At 41.4% G+C, this 25,911-nt stretch overlaps 1 protein-coding gene across 1 annotated transcript in view; it reads left to right on the plus strand.

Moving 5' to 3' along the window:
- GRPR (gastrin releasing peptide receptor) overlaps positions 1-25,911 on the plus strand; it is a 103,394-nt gene that overhangs the window by 72,166 nt on the left and 5,317 nt on the right. Inside the window, exon 2 of the mRNA XM_075263679.1 lies at positions 3,443-3,794. Coding sequence (XP_075119780.1) covers positions 3,443-3,794 — 352 coding nt within the window. The remainder of the gene's footprint in view (positions 1-3,442; positions 3,795-25,911) is intronic.

The following is a 25,911-nucleotide window of genomic DNA, read 5'->3' on the forward strand; positions in this document are numbered from 1 at the left end:
GCTCATGTATAGTGCAGGGAAGCTGAGGCTGGGGAAGGGTTACGTCAAATAAATATATCTTGGGCGTTTTATAACATAGAACACAAAGGCTAAAGTTCTTCCTGTGCCATTACCAGAGATATCACCATTGGAAAACACAGTTGGGATTGGGATATTTATAAGTACCTGCTCTCACGCCTGTGTTTCGACTGGTGATGTCTCTGAAAATAACACAGATGGAACTGCAGTCTTGGTGTCATGTTATAAAATGCTTGAGATTAGAAGTGACCCCTTCACTATTCATGAGCCCGTTTACTTGTGAGCCAGTTACAAGCAGTGTACAGATTTCAGCTACTAATAAATAGGGAAACAAAGGGGATTTGCAATTTTCATAGAAAGGAGCCGAAATTTGTTAATAAAAGATGCAGTATTTTTTAACGCTTAAATAATTCAAGGTAGTTTGTACATTATTGCTCGGAGACTTTTTCATATTTTTCCTCCTTCAAAACTTTTTTATTTTTCTGTTGATGTAGCTATGCGAGGGTTTGTTCTTTGCATGACGACATGTACTTTAATTTTGCATCCTTATGGGGTACATATTTTCTTTTTTCTTTTTTTTCTTTTGGTAGAGTTGGAAGGGACCTCAAGGGCCATCGGGTCCAACCCCCTGCGAGTGCAGGTTTTCCTAAATCATCCCAGCTATATGTTTATCCAGATTCCGCTTGAAGATTTCCATTGATGGAGCGCCCACCACCTCCCGTGGCAGCCTATTCCACTCTCTCACTAGTCTCACTGTCAGAAAGTTTTTCCTAATGTCTAATCTGTATCTCTTTCCCTTTAGTTTCATCCCATTGCTTCTTGTACTTCCATGTGCTAATGAGAATAGGGTAGATCCCTCTGCACTGTGACTACCTTTCAGATATTTGTAGACTGCTATTAAATCTCCCCTCAGCCTTCTCTTCTGCAAACTAAACAATCCCAGTTCTTTTAGCCACTCCTCATAGGACATGGTTTGCAGACCTTCCACCATTTTGGTTGCTCTTCTCTGGACTTGCTCCAATATATCGATGAATATATAGTGTTTTGATTCGTTTTTTTATCACTTTTTGTTGATATTTTGTGGTGAAAGTGAGTTGACTAAAATACATTAATTTGCACATTGCGGTATATTTTTATTACGGCATTCACCCTATGGGATAAGTAAGGCTATTTCTGGATAGTGGGAACTTATACTCACACGATGAGACATTACAGTCTATGGCTTCCGTGTGCTTTCATAAGCTCACCACTTGTCAATGCAATCGGTATTCCGTTCAGGTGGCTCCCCAAACGGAATACCCAATGCAGATGTGATCCAGGCCATACTTGTATTTGGTGCTGAAACTAAAGTATTGATTTTGGACAAAACAGGAGACTACTAAAGACAGAAAAAAAGCATTGGTGAAGATATGACTAGTGCAGTCCTATGGGCTTGACAAGTCTGCTTTACTGTATACAAGTATCAGAACGACAGAACTTACATGTGATAATACAATGATACAATGAATAATAAATACACTTCTCAGTAACGGCGGCTTCTCCTTCCTGCCGCCCTAGGCACGTGCCTACTGATGCCTTGTTACAATCGCTGCCCCCAGAGTGTAATTTACATGTATTTTACAATAAAGCAGACCTGAGAAGTGTTTAGATGGTAAAATAGTTGGTGCACAATCCCAATAAGCATGAATAAATAGAAACGTGTAATTTTCATACTCATTTGCCCTGTAAGCGTTGCAAACGTTTGGATTTCTGGGCACTTAAAGTCCTGTGTGCAGTATTTGTTCTCATGGAGAGGGAACAATTGTATTTCAGCTATTATGGTTTTCATGTAATAAGATGAGACAAAGGGAAAAGAATGGATGAAATGAAGCTTATGTGAAAGCCAAAATGTCTATCCTAATAGCATCTTCTCCTACAATCATTTCAAGTATAACTGGTATTAGGTTTGCATTTTCTTACTAATGGCGAAATAAATCATGGTTTATAATGTAATAAGCAGCAGGATAGCGGCACGACACAGCGGCTTAATGCACCAGTTGGTAATTTTTTGCAAAAAAAAAAAGTTAGAGGACGATGAATCCATTTTACTATTAGGGGACGTCTAATTAATTTCTGGTTTATGGTTTTCAATGGGAGAGCAAAAACAAACAAATGGAAGCGTCAAAGGCCACGTGGTCCTCTGTGTACTGCTTACAAAATGATGAAAAATGGCTTGACTATGAGGATGCAGAGCGAAAACGGAAAGTTCGCACATTTCCAGATACATCCTTCCTCTTCCTGCCAAAGGGCTGCTTTAGGTTCATGTTAGCAATCCAGTTTGTTACAATTGAAGTAGCATGCTTGATGTTCTTCATCTGAACATGCAGATAGGTACAGCGGCTCAGCCATAAATCTTACTTGATCTGAAATTGGTGCAAACAGAGAAAGCTGTAAATTATCATTCTGTACATGTCGGTGCCTATGTGTACGACATTTATCCAAGGATTACAAGGAACAAGTTGTACGGCTACAACACAAGCAGTTGCTATATAACATTTATTCTATTAACTTCCATTGTTAAAGAGACATTAGAATGTATGTTAAAAAAATTTATTCTTTATAGGTGAAAATGTATGCAATTTATTAATATAAGCACAAGTCACAGGAAAAAATATGTATACTGAGGCATATTTCACATCAGCACCCCCAGTAATATTGCGTATTTACTGGAGATCGCTCCTACATATAAATTGTTAAAGAGGACCTTTCATATCCTCATGAAAGTCTGTTTTATAAACCACCAGAAAGCCAGTACAGTATGTGCCTGGGGCTCAAGATATTGGTGACATTCGTTTCTGCACCGATATCTCCCCACTGTCAGAAGTGCGTTCCTTACTGCCCAGAGTCATCGCAGGACAGTAAGGAACGCCCCCTCTAACAGTACAAGGCTATGTTAAAGTACAGTTGGGGGGGGGTGTTTCTCACAGCCCTGTGATTACGAGGAACGCCCTTCTGACAGTGGGGAGATGTTGGTGCCAAAACTAACGTCACTGACATCTCCACCACCAGGGAACATAGCGGGAAAGTCGACAGTGTGCTGAATTTAAAAACCACACTTTCATGAGAACATGAAAGGTCCTCTTTAATGGAGATACACACGATGCATGGAAGGTGTCTCCTATATATCAAAAATAAAAAAATAAACAGTGCTTATGTCTTTCATATAGACTGCACACTATTCTCTAAATAAGCATCCGTCTCAAATACCATATTTCTTATGTTTCTGCACATCCCCTGGACCTGCGCTTTTTATACTCTGGAGTCTGAATTTTTACAAATTTTGTAACAAAACCAGCTCTCTATCAACCAATCTGCTCATCTCTAGTATCCTTATACCTAAAATATCAGCAATATAATCCTCACACAAATTCATTTCTCATTCCAGGTATACAGCAATAGTAAAACCCATGGACATTCAAGCCAACAATGCATTGACCAAGATTTGTATCAAAGCTGCACTGATCTGGATATTATCTATGACCCTGGCAATCCCAGAAGCCGTCTTCTCAGACCTGCATCCATTCTATGACAAAGAAACCAACAAAACATTTGTCAGCTGTGCTCCCTACCCACACTCTGACGGACTTCACCCAAGAATACATTCAATGACCTCCTTCTTAATCTTCTATGTTATCCCTCTATCTATCATTTCGGTCTATTACTATTTCATTGCCAAGAATCTGATTCGGAGTGCGTCAAACATGCCGGTGGAAGGAAACGTACATGTTAGGAGACAGGTATGGTTTTACTATTTATTAAAAATAAAAAAAGAACATTGAAGTGAGTATTATGTAGTAGAAGTTGGTATTATTTCTTAATCCTTTTGAAGATTTTGAAAATCTCCTTCTATGGAGAACATTGACCTGTATGGGTGGCAGGTGGTATAATAGTCTATAATCCTCATAATTCATTATAATCTAAGAAATCCTCTGACATTCCATAGTTATATGTTATACATTTTAATCATGTTGGGGGGGGGGATTTAAACAAAAAGATGTTCCCCGGACCACCATGCCCCTTCTGCTGTGATTTGCTTGGCTACCCTCAGAGAGGCGAGGTTGGAAGGATACACAAAATGTTATGCTCAATTGAAAGAAAGCCAAGAATGGCCGGTCACAGCTGAAAAAGTTGTCTTGTAATTTCAGCTATTGGTGTTGGTCACAACACTCCGATTACCAGAGGTCAAAATTTCAAACTTATCACTACAACATGTTAGAAGTAAAGATGGGCAAACCCCAAAAGATTTGTTTCAGACAAAGTGAACACCCTTTTCAGTCCAAACTTGTTCAGATAGAACCAGAAGGGAAATTATTATACTCTGGGGTCTCTTCAGCTGGAGGCCTAGGGGAGGTGGCAAAATAAAAAAAATAAATTAGTCACATTTGTTCACCTCCGTTACCTCTTCTGGGCCTCCTTGCAGTGTCCAGCAATCTGTGTCTTCCTTCCCTGGCCAGATGGCGTCTCCAACGTCTCCAGTTCCATCATCTGGAACTCTTTTCTGATGTTATATGCCTGGAGTCAACGTTGTGGCCTGTGATTGAGCCTCAGTGGTGACATTGGCACGCCAAGCACCATGATGCTATCCGTCTGAGGAGGAAGACACGGAAATGAAAAGACCCTAGACTATAATAATTTACCTGCGGCCATTTTAGTTCATCCAATGTGAATTCCAATTGTTTGGTTTCGTTAAAAATTTTCACCCTTGAAATTAAGCCATCTTGGATATTCAGCACAAAAAGTGAAGGGTCCCATCAGATTCTCTAACGGGCCAAGGTCTAGCCATGATAATTTATAGTAGCATTCTGGATTTTTTTTCTGCCCACCTCTGCTGCTCTGTGGTGATACAAAGTGGCTGCAATGGTGACATCCTATAGAGAGGTTTTTGGGCCTGCTCAGGCTCCAGGACCATTAGTGGTTATTATCTTGCCAACCCCTATACTTACGCCCTTTTATGCCACGTATTAATCTGAAATGTAGAGGGTAATCTTTGATCAAAGTTTTCTGAGTTCCTTAATAATTTTCCAAAGATACCTTGTCAAAGTGCATTAACACTTTTGATTCTGAAGATGGCTGACACTTATCTATGTAGGTGTACTGACAGAGTATTTGGGTAATAACTTTTGTCTTTGTCAGGCTGCTTGTTGTAAATACATCTTCTTGATACTAAATTATTCTATCAATTTTCTGTCGCGGCCGCTCCATTTCAAAGTGAAGCCATAATATCCATTTTTCTATTGAATGTCAGTTACGTTCCAGCTCTTTGCCTCTTGCTGCTTATCATGATTAAGAAGAGCTCGCGAAAACTAAGCACAGCAACAAACAATAAGACGAAGCTCACCGCAGAATCACCAGCTTAATGCTATCCATGGCCAAGGCTAAATACCAGCTATATAACTAGCTTCATGCCAGTATCCTATTGATAGGACGTGATATACTTACACATCTGGCATATATTTGTCTGATAGTGTTTAGGAATATATTAGAAAAGCTATAGATCTCGCCATCTTAGCTTTAATTTTCGAAAGACTCCAATTTCTCATAAACAATTCTATACAATATTGCAACATGCTAGGAAAAACCTTAATAGACTGCAATAGGATAGATAGCATATCACTTTGTGGTATGATACTGCAAAAAAGTTGCTCTTCTTAACCCTTATATCTGGACATATCCACCCAGATGGAAAAAGTAAGGAATAGAGATGAGCGAACACTATTCGAAACAGCCGTTTCGAATCGCACTCTCCCATAGAAATGAATGGAAGTGGCTACGTCCATTCATTTCTATGGGAGCATACTATTCGAAACAGCTGTTTTGAATAGTGTTCGCTCATCTCTAGTAAGGAAGGTTGCATCTGTAACATGCATTTACTTTTTAGTGTGTCTCACCCTCTGCCTCCCAGTTAATTATCCTGACTATACATATTAGATATCTAATGGCTGAAGCTCCAATTTTTTCAGGACCAGCTGACTATTTTATATATGTATGTGTCCAGACTTAACAGATCTCCAGTTTGGTTATAGATTCAGATTTGTCTTCACACTAATGTTCGGCTTTCCATTCCTTGGATCCACTTAGAGACCCAAGCAGCGGAAACCTAACCTGCTTAAAAAGTGGTTACCCGCAGAGACATGCGGACTGCATAAACTATAATGGGGTTCGCCAGGTTTATGCCCAGTTTTCTCCTTAAAAATGCAGATATAACAGTCCAGCAGGACATTTGGGGATGGCACAGGCACAGATGTGAACCTAGCCTAATTCAATACAATATCACAACCTGCTAACAAAACCCTTGAATGGCCCCATCTCACACCCCAGACAGATATAAGACAGTTAGCATATTGTTGTGAAATAACTTGTCACAAAACCATGTTGTATATAGAAAACTTACCTTTTGGCACATATATTTGGACTTGTCCAAGAGAACTTGTAAGGGAGCACAGAAATAGAAGTGCCTTACGGGTTTTGTACTGTTTTCCTATACCGTATTTTACGGACTATAAGGCGCACTGGACTATAAGGCGCATTGCCCATGAGCGCCTTATAGTCCGTCTCGGTTCATATATAAGGCGCACCGGACTATAAGCCGCAGTCCGGTGCGCATTATATGTTATTGAAAGCGGCGGTAGGCAGACTTTGCCAGCGGCCGCTTAACCCCCCGCGTGCCAGCCGCTTCTATTGGAAGCGCTCGGCAGGCGAGGAGGGGCTCTATCAGCAAAATCATGCTGATAGAGCCCAACCGTAAAAGTTAGATTAAACTACCCCCCCCCCGTTTTAAAATAAAAGCCTGAAACAGAATGTGAAACTTACCGAGCGGTGCAGGGTGGGCGGGCATTCAGGCCTCCTCTTCCTCCGATGTTCCGTCCTCCTCCTCCGGCGCTCGCTAACTGATAATGGCCTGGGCGCATGCGCAGTAGCCGTAGTAGAAGCATTATGGTATTGCGCATGTGCCCAGGCCATTATCAGTTAGCGAGCGCCGGAGGAAGTGGTCAGGACATCGGAGGAAGAGGAGGCCTGAATGCCCGCCCGCCCGCCCTGCACCGCTCGGTAAGTTTCACGCCGGCGTGACAGCAGGGCTGCCGGACACTTCCTATTCATTTCTATGGGAGCCGGCATGCGAGCGCTCCCCATAGAAAAGAATGGACTGCTTTTTTCCATTCATTTCTATGGGGAGCGCTCGCATGCCGGCTCCCATAGAAATGAATAGGAAGTGTCCGGCAGCCCTGCTGTAACGCCGGCGTGTACGGCTATGATACACGCCGGCGTTCCGTAGTGTGAATGCACCCTTACGGTGCCTTTTATGTATGTATGGAAGCGGCACGCAGACTTTTCCGCCGCTTCCATCCATATATAAGGCGCACCGGACTATAAGCCGCACTTACGATTTCTGAGGAAATCGTAGGTTTTTATGTGCGCCTTATAGTCCGGAAAATACAGTAATATTGCACCAAGGTAGAAAAATGCCATTTGGCTCTGCTATGCTGTCTGTGATTCAGAAGTGGAATTTTCTCAGTTTTTCTACAAGATGGGGAGATTTTAGGAGATAGCTCAGCAATCCCTTAAGCAGATCATTTTAGGACTGCTAGCTGAGTGAGACGTTGCAAGCAGTTGAGCCCTCTAATATAGTGGAGTTAGGAAAGTTCTCTAGAGACGGGTTACTTAATGCCTTTGGGCTCAAAGAAACTTGCAATTAGAAACCTTTGCAAAAGAGAAAATCTCCAGAGATCCCATCACAGTGCTATCCTAGAGCCTGTGGAAGGTTTTGGTCTAAAGCCACTGTGACCAGTATGTGTAAATGGCCACCATCTTCTGTCCCTCCACTGCCATACTGCCCTTACCCTGGAATATTTCACATACCAAGAGACAAGAATAGGAAGATTTTAACACGCCAATCTAATTCTTCTTGGGGAACTAAGTTACCACCAGAGGAAGTCTAGTGATACCTGTCTCTTCCTATGGAGGAAGCGTACACACTAGGCTGAATTCTCGATGAACAGATGTCTAATGTGTAGTCACGCTCTCCAGTCACACACACGGATGGAGAGTTAGGGCTAGTTCACATGGAGTTTTATGGCAGCGGATTTTGACGTGGAATTCGCCTCAAAATCTAATGCCAAAAACGGCTCCCATTGACTTCAATGGGAGCTGCTCGCTTCTTTTTTCTGCTAGCTAGTAGCGGAAAAAAGAAGCGGCATGCCCCTTCTTCCCATGGATTCTGCGGCTGACTCGGCCGTGGCGTCCATGGCGTGAGACTCCCTCCCAATAGGACCATTCATTCGGGCCTAATCCATAGCGGAATGCTGCGACGGGAAGCGCCGTGCACTGCATTGGCATTCAGTCGTGGCTAGCTGCACGGTATGTTCACACACGGAATCCATTTTCTGCCATGTGAACATACCCTTACTGACCTAAATGCACCTAAAATCTGCCTTAAGGATGTTGTGCAGGACTAGAAAACATGGTTTTCTGTTTCTCAGGTAATGACATCATTCCCATTGGTGACATGACCATGCTGCAGTTCAGTCTAATTCATTTTAATGATACTGAGCTGTAGCATCACCATGTAACCATCAGATATGAGGTCACTTCTAGGTAAAGAAGAAAGCGTCCATGGTTTTAATTCCTGTGCAATCCCTTGAATTTGTACCAAAAAGACATTATAAACTTAAAACACTTTCTATATCTCACTAGTCATGGCTCAACGGGTCGGGGCATGACTTAGCTGAAAAATGGACATGACGTAAACTTAAAACTGTTTTTATACTCAGTGTTAGACAATGTTAGTAGATCTGCCCCCTATGACACACATTGGCATATATAAAGCATTTTTATATAGTGAGAATTGCGTAAGTTCGAAGAAATTGCTTCTTTTATCAGCACAAAGAAGTTTCTGTAACTGCATCAGGTGGACTCTTTTTGTAGAGGAATTTGATGTGGAAGACTGTCTCAAATTCGTCTCCAAATTCGGCAAGTGAACATACCCTAAGGATAAGTTTCCAGGTATCGTGTATGTATTTGACTCTACAGGTCCACTTCCTTCTATATACTTAGAAAAACAGGGTGCATTTGCCCGCCTGTATAGTATCAGCATGGGCAGAAGTGGAACTAAAATGCTATTACCTTGGAAGACAATGTTAATGGCTTATAGATATATGTAAACGTTGGTCTGCTTTCATTAGACACCACACTATATATAGAATGCATTAACATGATATGGAGAAGGGATGACGTGTTCGTGTCCTATGGTTCTTCTCACACAGAAATCCATCAACAATACATCTTTTTGCTCATGTGGAATGAATATTCTGTGGGTATGTTATTTTATATCACTTAAGGTGAAGCTACACTTACTATACATAAAAAATGTAATAAAACTGAAAAAATGTGTGACTTAGGCAAGGCCTCAGGTTTACGCTCCAGGTAGCGAAATGCAACATTGCATTTTCGCGGAGTTTTCCTCTGCTTGCTTTCCTATTATACCTATATGGAAAGTGCCAGCGTTTCCACGGGTATAATTGACAGGCTGCAATTTTTAAAAAAACGGGTGTAAACGCAGCTTTTCTGTTGTGGATTTTTTTCTGCAATGTGGGACTGGGATTAGCCAGAATTGCAGCCACTTTGCAGGAACTGTAAATTGCAGCATTTTCGCAATGTGAGTCTTGAGTCTTAAAATGGGTTTTCCACAATGAGAAAATTGATAGTGACCAGTATCACCCATGGTATGCATAGAAAGACCGAGGCCCCATAGCAAGGGTGAGAATTGGAATTGATTAACTTTTGGTCATGTGATGTGATCATTGATATCTGTAAAGGTTCTAAACTCAGAGGAACATGAAATTTCTACATACATTATTGTTTGTGGAGGTCAAATAATTGCAGTGTAAAATATTCCCCAGAGGCACAGCCATGTAAAGGGCAGTGCAGGTTGGAGTTTTAAGTGGTGCCCTCCTGCAGTCCTCAAAGGGGCTCTATCATTAGATTTTAAGGTTTTGAGATAAAGATGTGCCTGAATAGCCTTCAAAATATTCGTACTCGATCGAATACTACTAGCTATTTGCAGTAAATATTCGATTCAGAACCAGCATTGATTGGCCGAATGCTATACAGTGTATAGCATTCAGCCAATCAACACTGGTTCCCAGCGGTTTCTATTGAAATTTTGCGCGTGCTACTGCGCACGCTCCAGCGCTATTTTCCTGTAGAGAACATCGCAAGCTGGTGCAATAGAAACTGCCGGGAAGGACAACGCTGGAGGTGGTGAAGAAGAAGGAGGAGGAGTTTTGCAGCACAAGCAAGAGCGGTAGGCGTCCATAAGGTATGATGCTTGCGGGTGCACGGAACGCCCACCGTGCATGGAGAGACTGATTTGCATATCCATTTCAAGGGTAATTAACAAAAACTGGGGGGAGGGGGTCTTTTTAAAAATGACTAGCAGCTCATGAATAGCCCTTATAAAGGCTATTCAGGCATATCTTTATCTCAAAACCCTAAAATCTAATGTTAGAGCCCCTTTAAAAGTGCAACCCTGTTTGCAGTCAATCATTTGGGATAGAAAGAAAGGAAGGGAATTTAACCACTGAATTACTGTAGATACATTTTTTGTTGCCTTCTTGAAAATGTAAATTGATCCTGCAGGCAAGACAAGGACCTACAATTTATTGTATTCTCATGTCCTACTATAGTATATGAAAAGCTAAAAAGCTAATCAACCCTCAGTATAATATATAGTAATTTTTCATTCAGATAAATCTCATAGCTGTCACTTCCCTGCGTGGCGTTTCCAGTGATTTTGTTCTAAGTTTCATTTTCCTCCTACAGCCAAGGATTTATTAAGGTTGTCATACACCTAAGAACTAATCTTGTAATAATTCACATGAAGTTGTAAATATGGATACATAGGAAGTAGACGATCCTAATAGGTTAACCAGCACGTATACGTAGGGCGCACTGATAAAGACAGAAAGATCCAGCGTCGACCAGGTGAAGTAGTTAAAAAGTAGCTTTTATTTTTCTTCCATAAAACGATTACATGATCATAATGCAGAGCAGGTAAAAGATATTACAGCATCATGTGGCTACGCGTTTCAGAACGTACGCCATTCCTTCCTCGTGGCATAGTAGGGAGTATAGGTCTGTGATTTATAAAGGGTTAATAGCACTGTTGAATATTAGCATCAATCCTTCCTTCTCTGACATGTTCGTCAGGTCCTAAAAATTTTACATAGACTGATTATGCCCACGCTTTACTTGACAGACACATATTATAGCGCTCATAAGAGTCATTCAATCACAGAAGGTGAGACAGGGCAGTCTCAAGGAGCCAAAGAAGTTGTTTTATAGCTGAAAGTGAAGAAGAGCCAGCGCTGAAGAGGACCTGAAAGTCACAGCTTCAGAAGATCAAACATTTGATACGGAATTGTCAATCAAGTAGGAAATTTTATTAAACTGTTGGTAAACTTCTATTTATTTTTCCGAAATCGATAGCGAAGGTGAACACGACAAACTTTGCAATATACTTTACTAAAGAAAAGTGCTCAAGGGAATGTGTCGCCAAAAAATGATGTACCTTTGAAACCAAGTTTTATGTTAAACAGACTTACTAAGTTACTAACTTGAAATTTTTTTCATACATTTTCCTTATCGCTATCTATATTTTAAAGAATAGTACTGAAATTTTACCTGAAGCCACTAATAATAGAATGACAATTGCTAATTCTGTAAGGGCTTTCCTTGCGCATTCAACTAATTTAAAACATATACGAGACAGATCGGTTTACAAAGAAAGATAACACCTCTATAACTGACATCACATAACTCAAATCATTGCATCCATTAGTGACTATATATGATGTCGAAGATTGTCTACTCTCCCTCCTTGTACAGATCATGCCTTGAAAACTCTTCCATAGACCTTAATGAGTTGTCTTTACCTACATTTAATTATCTTTCTCTTATGAATGAAGAATGGCAATACAATCCTTTTAAAGGGATTCTACTAGAGATGAGCGAACACTAAAATGTTCGAGGTTCGAAATTCGATTCGAACAGCCGCTCACTGTTCGAGTGTTCGAATGGGTTTCGAACCCCATTATAGTCTATGGGGAACATAAACTCGTTAAGGGGGAAACCCAAATTCGTGTCTGGAGGGTCACCAAGTCCACTATGACACCCCAGGAAATGATACCAACACCCTGGAATGACACTGGGACAGCAGGGGAAGCATGTCTGGGGGCATAAAAGTCACTTTATTTCATGGAAATCCCTGTCAGTTTGCGATTTTCGCAAGCTAACTTTTCCCCATAGAAATGCATTGGCCAGTGCTGATTGGCCAGAGTACGGAACTCGACCAATCAGCGCTGGCTCTGCTGGAGGAGGCGGAGTCTAAGATCGCTCCACACCAGTCTCCATTCAGGTCCGACCTTAGACTCCGCCTCCTCCGGCAGAGCCAGCGCTGATTGGCCGAAGGCTGGCCAATGCATTCCTATGCGAATGCAGAGACTTAGCAGTGCTGAGTCAGTTTTGCTCAACTACACATCTGATGCACACTCGGCACTGCTACATCAGATGTAGCAATCTGATGTAGCAGAGCCGAGGGTGCACTAGAACCCCTGTGCAAACTCAGTTCACGCTAATAGAATGCATTGGCCAGCGCTGATTGGCCAATGAATTCTATTAGCCCGATGAAGTAGAGCTGAATGTGTGTGCTAAGCACACACATTCAGCTCTACTTCATCGGGCTAATAGAATGCATTGGCCAGCGCTGATTGGACAGAGTACGGAACTCGACCAATCAGTGCTGGCTCTGCTGGAGGAGGCGGAGTCTAAGATCGCTCCACACCAGTCTCCATTCAGGTCCGACCTTAGACTCCGCCTCCTCCAGCAGAGCCAGCGCTGATTGGCCGAATTCCGTACTCTGGCCAATCAGTGCTGGCCAATGCATTCTATTGGCGTGATGAAGCAGTGCTGAATGTGTGTTTTTAGCTCAACTACACCGGTGGAGTAGTTGAGCTAAGCACACAGATTCAGCTCTGCTTCAATCAGCGCTGGCCAATGCATTCTATTAGCTTGATGAAGCAGAGTGTGCACAAGGGTTCAAGCGCACCCTCGGCTCTGATGTAGAGTCCCCACTGCTGCTCGAAAACACGCTCCAGCGACGCCTGTATTTTTGGCTGGGTCCTGTATTGAACTACAAGAGCAAGAGCAGCCTCCCAAAAATGGCTGCCGGCCAGCATGCGCACTCGGCTCTGCTGGTGTCTCACTGGCAGAGCCAACTGCGCAGGCGTCGGAGGTGACGCAAAGGAAGACAACAAAAGAAGGGGAGGATCCAGCCAAAGATAGAGGCTTCGCTGGAGCGTGTTTTCGAACAGCAGTGGGGACACCCCCATCGCATTTTCAGTGCTGGGCCTGCCCCCATTGCTGCGAGAGAACTAATTTGCATACCGGTAAAAAACGGTATTTCTAAGGAAAGGCGAAGCAGAGACCAAGTCTAAAGGTAAGACACAAATAGCCTTTCTAAAGGCTATTCCGACATGTAATCGCCAAAAAAATTCATTTCAGTGGTAGAATCCCTTTAAACTAATACTCCTATCTATACTTATCTGTGTGGTTTTGGTTGCAATGAAGTCTATAGAGAGGAGGAGCAGAGAGACAGATATGCATTAAATGAGTCATTTATTTCCAGATAACTCAGCTGTGTTGTGAAAGAAAGTTGGCTCTCTATAGTGCAGATGTCTTTCTTTTTTGAGGAGCTCTCCTCTTCCTCCCCTTCCATCTCCATAGACTTCTATTGTACAGATTTGATCTGTGGCAAATAAGTAAATAAAGAGGCACTTTTCTTTGGTAACATATTTTATAAAGTTTTGTAAAGTACCTTCACTATGGATTTATGGAAAACAAAAATAAGAGCTTAGCTTTACTCAACAGAGTCTATTATGTAATTTAATAACTTTCTATAGTAGTAGCAACCACATAGTAAGAAAATGAATATATGGTACAAACTGAGATATACATCACCTTATAGGCATTGTCCTAAGACATAGGAATATATAGTGGTTGTATAACATTATTAAGACCCATATCGAAATAAAACAAAGAGAACAACAATGAGAAAGAGAAAAAAACAAAAATGTAAACCATTTCCAGGGAATCCAAGGGAGAATTGGGCTCTGAACAACTATAAAGCGTTATACATAGTATATCCCATTGAATGCTTAAGAGAGGGCAGTATGTTCTGTATAGAACAAAGAATAAACCAATTTCATGTAATGGATTCCAAAATAAGACAAGAACAAAGAATTAACTGGATGAGGCAGGCGGTGTTAGCTAACTGTTCTGGTTGTCAAGTCTATTATATCATGTACAAGTGTGTGAGATGCTGACTTAGCAAAAACTGGAATGGCTTTACTATTCTGCTGGGAATTGTGAAATGTCATCCATATTACACAGTGACACATTACTAGGCTTCTAATGGGCTTCAATGCAATAATAATGGAATCGTTATACTAAATAGAAATACATCAAAATCATCATCATGACTGTCGGAAGACTGACATCGTAATGGAGACCATGGGAAGACTGACATCATAATGGAGACCATGGGGAGACTGACATCATAATGGAGACCGTGGGAAGACTGACATCATAATGGAGACCGTGGGAAGACTGACATCATAATGGAGACCATGGGAAGACTGACATCACCATGCTGACTGTCGGAAGACTGACATCATAATGGAGACCATGGGAAGACTGACATCACCATGCTGACTGTCGGAAGACTGACATCATAATGGAGACCATGGGAAGACAGACATCATAATGGGGATCATGGGAAGACTGACATCATAATGGAGACCATAGAAAGACTGACATCATAATGGAGACCATGGGAAGACTGACATGACAATGGAGACCATGGAAAGACTGACACCATAATGGAGACCATGGGAAGACTGACATTACCATGATGGCTGTCGGAAGACTGACATCACAATGAAGACCATGGAAAGACTGACATCATAGTGGAGACCATGGGAAGACTGACATGAGACTGGAGACCATGGAAAGACTGACATCACAATGGAGACCATGGGAAGACTGACATCACCATGCTGACTATTAAAAGACTGACATCATAATGCAAAACATGGGAAGACTGACATTACCATGCTGACTGTCAAAAGGCGGACATCATAACGCGAAACATGGGAAGACTGACATCATAATGCTAACCACTGGATGAATGGCATAATAATGCAGACAATGGGAATACTGACATCTTAATGTTGATCCTGGGAAGACTGACATGATACTGAAGACCATGGGACAACTGACATCCCTCTAAACATACAGGAAAGTCCATAAAACCAAGGTCTGTTGGCCGTAGCTGCTGTCACTTTGTCAATGACTACGAGAGCAATTTTATCAGATTTATTATTACATCGCCAGTGTCTATATCGTTGTCTATATCATTGTCACCGACCAGTTGGGGTCGGTGATATGATAACCCTTTAAGTTACATACAGTAGAGGACTATTAGATCGATATAGACACTGGCGATGTAATAATAAATCTGATAAAATTGCTCTCGTAGTCATTGTCAAATTTAGCCAGGGCTATAATGTTAAGAGGCAATCTATGACAACTCTTGCATACTAATATTTCTTGTAATGTAGTTAGTACCATGGTTGTTTGTTTTGACTGTACAGAGTCCATGTAAAATGGGGGTTCATTACAGTTGCGACCGGGCCCACCAGTCACTCACACCACCAGGGCTGGAAAAGCTTCACTAATCTTCTTTCCGATTTGTGTTGATGGCTGACAGTCTGTATATAATAAATGTATTACTCCTGACCGCTGGGGCACTGCAGCACATGGAGAAGATTTATCACTTACAGCTTTTTTCTGCTGCAGAAAATATGCAATGTTTCAGTCCAATGGGAACAGATCCCAAATGATAGAGGGCTTAGCTGACGTTCCAGACACAACCCATGGAGTAGCACTGTTTCTTTTAGGGCAAATCATTTTCATTCATCTTAAAGGAACATACAGAAATCCATGTGCTGGCCTCCACAAACCCGTTTCAGATGTCTAGAAATTTTCTGCAATAAAATCTGTCACGTATGAGCACACCCTTAGAAAAGCAGACCTTGGATAAAAATCTTCACGCTGGTGTCATAACACATTTTCATGTACGTCGCACAGATGTTCTTATAAGAAGGGTCTCCTGTATTTAGCTGACCCTCAAGCTCCGCTCTGAAGACATAAGTAAATCCTACCTAGACATCTTGTATGTGCCATGGATTTCATGTAGTTTATGGCACTAGACAAGCACAAGCACAATATAAGTGTCAGGATGTTATTAGTCCAGTAATGAAAAAGCTGCAGATGGTTATGAACCAGATCAGCCCCATCTGGTGCCCTCTACAGGATTCTCCAGAGAATGATCTGTTTACTTACCAGACATTACAGCTTTTCATTATACAATATGTGGTCTGAAACGTTATTGGGGCTGAAATTGCATTTAGAATCAGAATAAATTTAAAAAACGTAAAGATTATGAATATTCATGTCAGTCCTTTAATTATGTTACATACAGTGTTGGCCAAAAGTATTGGCACCCCTGCAATTCTGTTAGATAATACTTGTTTTCTTCCAGAAAATGATTGCAAGCACAAACTCTTTGGTATTAATATCTTCATTTATTTTGCTTGCAATGAAAAAACACAAAAGAGAATGAAAAAAAAAAGTCAAATCATTGATCATTTTACACAAAACTCCAAAAATGGGCCGGACAAAAGTATTGGCCCCCTCAGCCTAATACTTGGTAGCACAACCTTTAGACAAAATAACTGCGAACAACCGCTTCCGGTAACCATCAATGAGTTTCTTACAAGGCTCTGCTGGAATTTTAGACCATTCTTCTTTGGCAAACTGCTCCAGGTCCCTGAGATGTGAAGGGGGCCTTCTCCAAACTGCCATCAAGAGATCTCTCCCCCACAGGTGTTCTATGGGATTCAGGTCTGGACTCATTGCTGCCACTTTACAAGTCTCCAGTGCTTTCTCTCACCACCATTTTCTAGTGCTGACCTGAAGTGTGTTTTGGGTCATTGTCCTGCTGGAAGACCCATGACCTCTGAGGGAGACCCAGCTTTCTCACACTAGGCCCTACATTATGCTGCACAATGTGTTGGTAGTCTTCAGACTTCATAATGCCATGCACACGGTCAAGCGGTCCAGTGCCAGAGGCAGCAAAGCAACCCCAAAACATCAAGGAACCTCCGCCATGTTTGACTGTAGGGACCGTGTTCTATTCTTTGAAGGCCTCTTTTTTTTCCCTGTAAACTCTATGTTGATGCCTTTTCCCAAAAAGCTCTACTTTTGTCTCATCTGACCAGAGAACATTCTTCCAAAACATTTTTGGCTTTCTCAGGTAAGTTTTGGCAAACTCCAGCCTGGCTTTTTATGTCTTTGGGTAAGAAGTGGGGTCTTCCTGGGTATCCTACCATACAGTCCCTTTTCATTCAGACGCCGACGGATAGTACAGGGTGACACTGTTGTACCCTCGGACTGCAGGGCAGCTTGAACTTGTTTGGATGTTAGTTGAGGTTCTTTATCAACCATCCGCACAATCTTGCGTTGAAATCCACAGTGCCATGGGCTTTAAACTTCTTGATGACACTGCGCACAGTAGACACAGGAACATTCAGGTCTTTGGAGATGGACTTGTAGCCTTGAGATTGCTTATGCTTCCTCACAATTTTGCTTCTCAAGTCCTCAGACAGTTCTTTGGTCTTCTTTCTTTTCTCCATGCTCAATGTGGTACACACAAGGACACAGGACAGAGGTTGAGTCAACTTTAATCCATTTCAACTGGCTGAAAGTGTGATTTAGTGATTGCCACCACCTGTTAAGTGCCTCAGGTAAGTAACAGGTGCTGTTAATTACACAAATTAGAGAAGCATCGCATGATTTTTCAAACAGTGCCAATACTTTTGTCCACCCCCTTTTTATGTTTGGTGTTGAATTATATCCAATTTGGCTTTTTGACAATTCTTTTTGTGGTTTTCCATTGAAGACAAATTAAATGAAGATAATAATACCAAAGAATTTGTGATTGCAATCATTTTCTGGAAGAGAATGAGTATTATCTGACAGAATTGCAGGGGTGCCAATACTTTTGTATATATATTCATTTGCAAGGACTGATATATCATATTAATGACCATGCTGCATAAATAGAGAGACATGTACATGTTTATTAAGCACATGTCATTCCATTTTCCATACAGTCTGTCTTCTGAATACCAGGAAATATCACCTCTTGACTTGCAGTTAGTGGGAGCCTGCACTATGTGGGAAACTAATACAAACAGTACGAATTGGCAAACAGCAGGATCCACTGACTAGTTCCAGATCAGACCTGGACCAACTGAGTCATAGGGGACTTATAAAAGGGGAAGGAACATAGTTAACAGCTAGGCAGAAGTTAGATACATGGTAGGCACAGTACTGTGAATGTAGTTGTAAGCCGTGTACCGGGGTGGGCTCCCCAGGATACAGCAAAGTCACGAACAAAGGAAGTGAGTCCAACACAATTTAGCAAAGACACGATTTTACTTAGTTTAGTAACCCCCTTTACCCAAAAGAACACTCCCGGATATTTATATTCACTCAGCCCGGAAGCTGAGACCCTGGTGTTATACAGCACGGTGCCCACTAATGTGACCTTCAATATACTCCAAGCTTTTACTTATCTGCAGGCTGCACCTATACAGCCGCCTGTTACCTTTTATTACTCTGATACACAGGAACAATTCAGTGAGTGTGACACAGGCATCGGCGGTATAACACCAAGGCTTACAATCTTATTGCAATACTACTAAATTCCCCCCAAGCAAAGTAAAACCAAGCAAATATAATAGTTGATTAGCTTGCAAGCCAAACAGTGTGAATTTAAACTGGATGTTGCTCCCAGACTTCCTTAGAAGTCCCTTTCTGAGAGATATAACTCTGTAGAATCCTCTGTGTCTTAGTCCTTCTACCAGACAAGTAGATAATTCACCAGTAGTGTAGCTGGTTATGCCTAACTATCTAACTACAGGCTCTTACTCAGTCCCAAACAATTTGGCGCCAAACTTGCAGTGTGGTGCATGCACGGTTACTTCTGTTGGGTACCTTTTAGCCTTTGTTTGCAACAGTTGGAAGAGGGGCTCTTCAGACAGCATGTGGTCTCACTGACAGGGTCACTTCTCAGCCAAGTCTCTGACAGCAATCTTCCCCTTAGTATGGTGTCTGGATAAACTCTGGAAGTCGGTACTTCAGCTCCACTTGCTGTAACTTCAGCCCTCCAAGGATCTTCTCCACACAAGGATGCCACTGCAGTCCTTCCTTCTACGTCAGATCAAAGCACACACTGCCCAAAATGGCTGGCGCACACACGCTCCTCCTTCTGAGCCCACCTCCTCTGAACAGGGTCTCCACGCCACTACTCCAGGGGCATACAGCCTTTTCCCTTTGTCTTGTGGTCTTGCAACAGTGACCTCTTGTGATGAAACAACAAAATATCAGATTATGAAAAAACAAATTTATTTACAGAAACAGGCTCATTCAGTACACAAGGGCTGTTTCACTCTGTTACATAGTTGTGATACACCTAACAATGGATGCTCAGACATGAGGTCACCAAACATATTAAAGGGAACCTGACACATGGAAAATACTTTTCAAGCTGTAGGCAGCATGTTATAGAGCAGGAGAAGCTGAGCAATTTGATATATAGTTTTGTGGGAACAGATTCTGTATAACTTGTCATTTGTCCATTGAAATCTCTGCTTTTTCTATGCTGAGAAGTCCAGGAGGCGGAGCTATCAGTGATTGATCTCTATGACTGTGCAAACAGAGATAGCTGTCATTCACTGATAGGACCGCCTCCTAGACTTAGTAACATTGAAAGAGCAGATATTTCAATGGATATATACCAGGTTATTCTGAATTGTTTCCCATAAAACTATACATCCGCCTACTCCAGCATTTCGCCAGCTCTCAAGCTGGCCTGCCACTGAACTTGTTCCTCGCGCCGTTCCTGTGATTTTGCGGCACCTCTGCAGCTCGCTAGGCCACCTTATAATGAGTGTGTTGCTGGCATCGATGATCCATCTGCTCCGGCGTTTCTGCAGCACTCAAGCTGGCCTGCTGCTCAACTTGTTCCTTGTGCCGTGCCCGTGATTGTTCTGGCATTTCAGCAACTCGCTGGGACGCCATATAATGAGCACTTTGTTGGAGTCAATGACCCATCTGCTTCAGCGTTTCAGCAGCTCTAAAGAGCCGCTTGACGCCTAGCTTGCTGAATCCTCCTCAGCTCCGCTTGAGCAGAGATCTCTTGACTTCTGGCTACCTTCGTAGATCTGTTTTTATGGAAATTTGTGACAAATTCAATTTTTGTTTCCTCAGCATTTTTAAAATTGGGAAACTGCCAATTTGTATTAAAGGTGTTTTCTTGAGTCAGTGTTCTAACATGCTTCCTCCAGAGTCTGCTTATGACTTTCTGTATTTGTGTCTCCCCTCCTCCCTCTGACTCAACTGGACACAGAAGACTCACGCAGAGTCTTCTGTTGTTATCTGTGTGTGTACATAGAGAGATACCAGACTTTGCTTTATCAGAATCGGGAGTAAGCAGCTGCAGGAGCAGTTTAATATAGTATGTGAACATAAATTCATAACAATCATGAAGCCATGTCATTTACCGGGATAAAAAGTAGCCTATGTTTTAATCGAGGTTACAATCTATCTATATGCCAACTTTCATTCAAATCTGTGGAGCCGTTTTTGTGTGCTGAACAAACACACAAACTTTCAGATTTATAATATTAATAGGATAGGATAGGATAGGATAGGATAGGATAGGATTTGGGGCGAATCCAGTTCATTACAAACCTGGATGGTTAATGAAACTTTGGAGTGTCCTAAGTGTTTACTGAAATATCTAATCTGAAGGAATAGATTGCAAAATCCACGTCTACATAAATCAGGGATATTGATGAAGTGCCTGTTATCTTGTGAGCACCACATCATGTTGCACACCTTCAGGCTTTCACATTAATTAGCATGTGACAAGTCTATAACGATGATTTATAACTATGCAAATTGTTATAAAATGAAAACATATGGGATGTTGTATCTGTAAAGGATTTTTTTGGATTATCAATTAAAGACCTATCCTTTAGCATAAATTATCAATTGAAGACCAGTAAGGGTCTGACACTTGGCACCCCGGCGGAACGGCTGTTTCATGGGGCAGCAATGTTCCATGAGTACTACAGTAATATTACAGGCTATGTGAGATTATCACAGCATGGGAAAGGCGGAGAGGGAAAACATACAGCCCACTGTCAATTGCCAAAAAAAAAAGATATATATATACAGTCCTATGAAAAAGTTTGGGCACCCCTATTAATCTTAATCATTTTTTGTTCTAAATATTTTGGTGTTTGCAACAGCCATTTCAGTTTGATATATCTAATAACTGATGGACACAGTAATATTTCAGGATTGAAATGAGGTTTATTGTACTAACAGAAAATGTGCAATATGCATTAAACCAAAATTTGACCGGTGCAAAAGTATGGGCACCCTTATCATTTTATTGATTTGAATTCCCCTATCTACTTTTTACTGACTTACTGAAGCACAAAATTGGTTTTGTAACCTCAGTGAGCTTTGAACTTCATAGCCAGATGTATCCAATCATAAGAAAAGGTATTTAAGGTGGCCAATTGCAAGTTGATCTCCTATTTGAATCTCCTCTGAAGAGTGGCATCATGGGCTACTCAAAACAACTCTCAAATGATCTGAAAACAAAGATTGTTCAACATAGTTGTTCAGGGGAAGGATACAAAAAGTTGTCTCAGAGATTTAACCTGTCAGTTTCCACTGTGAGGAACATAGTAAGGAAATGGAAGACCACAGGGACAGTTCTTGTTAAGCCCAGAAGTGGCAGGCCAAGAAAAATATCAGAAAGGCAGAGAAGAAGAATGGTGAGAACAGTCAAGGACAATCCACAGACCACCTCCAAAGAGCTGCAGCATCATCTTGCTGCAGATGGTGTCACTGTGCATCGGTCAACTATACAGCGCACTTTGCACAAATAGAAGCTGTATGGGAGAGTGATGAGAAAGAAGCCGTTTCTGCACGTACGCCACAAATAGAGTTGCCTGAGGTATGAAAAAGCACATTTGGACAAGGCAGCTTCATTTTGGAAACAAAAATTGAGTTGTTTGGTTATAAAAAAAGGCGTTATGCATGGCGTCCAAAAAGAAACAGCATTCCAAGAAAAACACATGCTACCCACTGTAAAATTTGGTGGAGGTTCCATCATGCTTTGTGGCTGTGTGGCCAATGCCGGCACCGGGAATCTTGTTAAAGTTGAGAGTCGCATGGATTCCACTCAGTATCAGCAGATTCTTGAGAATAATGTTCAAGAATCAGTGATGAAGTTGAAGTTACGCCGGGGATGGATATTTCAGCAAGACAATGATCCAAAACACCGCTCCAAATCCTCAGGCATTCATGCAGAGGAACAATTACAATGTTCTGGAATGGCCATCCCAGTCCCCAGACCTGAATATCATTGAACATCTGTGGGATGATTTGAAGCGGGCTGTCCATGCTCGGCGACCATCTAACTTAACTGAACTTGAATTGTTTGTCCAAAATCCCTTCATCCAGGATCCAGGAACTGATTAAAAGCTACAGGAAGCGACTAGAGGCTGTTATCTTTGCAAAAGGAGGATGTACTAAATATTAATGTCACTTTTCTGTTGAGGTGCCCATACTTTTGCACCGGTCAAATTTTGGTTTAATGCATATTGCACATTTTCTGTTAGTACAATAAACCTCATTTCAATCCTGAAATATTACTGTGTCCATCAGTTATTAGATATATCAAACTGAAATGGCTGTTATAAACACCAAAATATTTAGAACTAAAAATGATTAAGATTAATAGGGGTGCCCAAACTTTTTCATAGGACTGTATATATATATATATATATATATATATATATCGGTTGTAGTAAGCCGGCGATCACTCACGTCCCTCCTGAGAACAGCAACGGTGCACGGATGTAACTCCTCGGCCCAGAGTGCTTCTGCAGCATGAAAACTTTGACGTGCGATTACCTGTGTGTGGTATATAGCACTCAACTTTTCTTAGCCTTAGGGTGCATTCACACTGAGTAAACGCTAGCTTATTCTGAACGTAAAACACGTTCAGAATAAGCGGCGTCTAAAGCAGCTCCATTCATTTCTATGGGAGCGGGGATACGAGCGCTCCCCATAGAAATGAATGGGCTGCTTCTTTCACTCCGTGCAGTCCCATTGAAGTGAATGGGGAGTGCCGGCATATACGGCAAGCTCTGCTCATGCCGGAGCGTACACGCCGGCACTCCCCATTCACTTCAATGGGACTGCACGGAGTGAAAGAAGCAGCCCATTCATTTCTATGGGGAGCGCTCGTATCCCCGCTCCCATAGAAATGAATGGAGCTGCTTTAGACGCTGCTTATTCTGAACGTGTTTTACGTTCAGAATAAGCTAGCGTTTACTCAGTGTGAATTCACCCTTACATTTGCCTTCCTTTACTTGTCTAGCACAGATTATTATCTATGATGATATACATGTGTCTTGTTCTCCTTCTGTTTCTTCTCTTTTGATTCGCTCCCTTTACATGTATCATTGTTAAATTTTACTGTACGGTATAAAGGTTTCGGACGTTTCCGAGGACAAATATGTAACTTCTTGTTGATATCTACGAAGTACAAGTTTTTCGGTACTCTCCGGAGATATCCATACAGTCTTGGATGTTATCTTAGTTTCCGCACATTGATACGCGCATGTGCATTTGAGATTAGTTCCTGCTGTGGCCATCTTTGTTGTGGGTCTCTTTATATGGGGTACATGGGCTTATCTTATGGATTTTGCATCAAAGGTGAAGTCTGGATGTGGTTCATTACACCTGTATTTGCCGTTTATACTTACCATATACTTACCATGTGGTTGTGGATTATATACATCCAATGTCTGTCAATGCGTCTTTGTATATTGGTCGTACCTGTGTAATTTTATGGAAGTGCCCATGCAATTGTATTCATCCATATATAGTTTATATCATTAGTGCTGATCATTCCTATGAGTTATACAACTAAGGAGTATACACATGTGTATGAACGTGTCTCTTGTAGGTAATGCTTATGCAAGACTTCTAAAGATGTCTCAGAAATGGTTTCTTTTCTCTCATACAAACACATTTACTATTGCTCATCTTAGGGCCCCTTCACACGGCGTAAGCGCTCGGCTCATTCCGAGCCGTACACGCGAGCGCTTCTAAACACTTCCCATTCACTTCAATGGGAGTGCTCGTAAAGCTCGTAAAGAATACCCCTTTAATGAAATTCTTATATAATGGCTGTTGCAGCACCATTTTATTGGATGACAATATTTAATCTGCACACCGTAAATATATGCTATGTGGTCTTAATGTTAGAGACAGCAAGGAACCCCGAATAATCGAAAACATTTTATTATCATCTTCTCTTTAGCAGCATTCACAACGCTAAGTAAGCAAGTAAGACATTAGAAAAGAAACATACACATAATGGTGGTATCCATTGCCCACTCCTCTGATATCATACGTATTATATCATATACCAAGAGGATTGGAACAAAATAGGACATTTTTTGACACAGAAATTTTTACAATTTCATACTTAGATAAACAGAAATTGGAAACATTGTTAATTGTAAATTTTTGCAAATTATTTACAAAGATATGTATTATTTGCTGCAGATTTTACTGGATTTTTTTTTTTTTTAAAAAAATAAAGCCAGTAATGGATTTAGCAGAAGGAAGGAGTGTAAGTGCACTTTTATATTTCTTCATTCCTGGTAAAATAAAATCGGCAACAAAAAAACTGAGCTTTTCCACAATGTGGCCAAGATCTGGTGTAGGTACCATTAGAGTTTATTGAGGGAGGATTCTTGATCAAACTGTGCTAAAATATTGGCTCAAATTGTGGGAAAAAAACTTGTATGCATGTCATGTTCCCAAAGGAGTAATAGGGAGCTCCTTGGCTTCAATGTTCGATCTGTACCAGGTCCCACAGTGATAGTGTACCGTACATAGTATTGGTCTTCTAATATTGAGAAGAGACATCTTATGAGTCTCTCAAGACATGTAGGCCCTGATGTGACTGCACTCCTTCAGGTGACGTCCCTGTGTGTTCCACATGTATTATTTTAGACATTTTGTACTTTTCTAGACAAGGCGGTATGTTAGTGATTACCAGGAAAGGGTTGCGAGTGAGTGGGAAGGGAGATGTGTCTTGAGATGCAATATTATAATATTGCCTCAAATTACTGGTGCAATAGATGGTTTAAAGATGCGCAAATTATTTATACAGTGTGAGCCATTATAATAAATTTGGCACTGCATCAGCATCCCGTCGTGGCTAGCTGCACGGAGAATCAACATGGCGGAAAAGGTTTCCGCCATGTGAACAGACCCTAAGTCTGCCCCAATACTTTCATTCACATATAAAAAGCCTACATTGAATTTCGTACACGACTGATTGTTTTATTAAATGAGATGGGTGATCCTCAGTACATTCATTTAAAAAATATTCATGTGGTTCAGCCGTCCAGTTTGTTTCAGGCCTAACTTGTTCGGATTCTATTAGTGCTATTATTATACTCTGGGGTCTTCTCAGACCTTAGAGTATAAAAAGTAGAAACCCAGGGGAGGTGACGAGAAATAACAAACACCTTTTCTCACCTATCCTGGGCATCCTTGTAGCGTCCA

Source organism: Leptodactylus fuscus, chromosome 2, assembly GCF_031893055.1.
Source record: "Leptodactylus fuscus isolate aLepFus1 chromosome 2, aLepFus1.hap2, whole genome shotgun sequence".
Lineage (NCBI taxonomy): Eukaryota > Metazoa > Chordata > Amphibia > Anura > Leptodactylidae > Leptodactylus > Leptodactylus fuscus.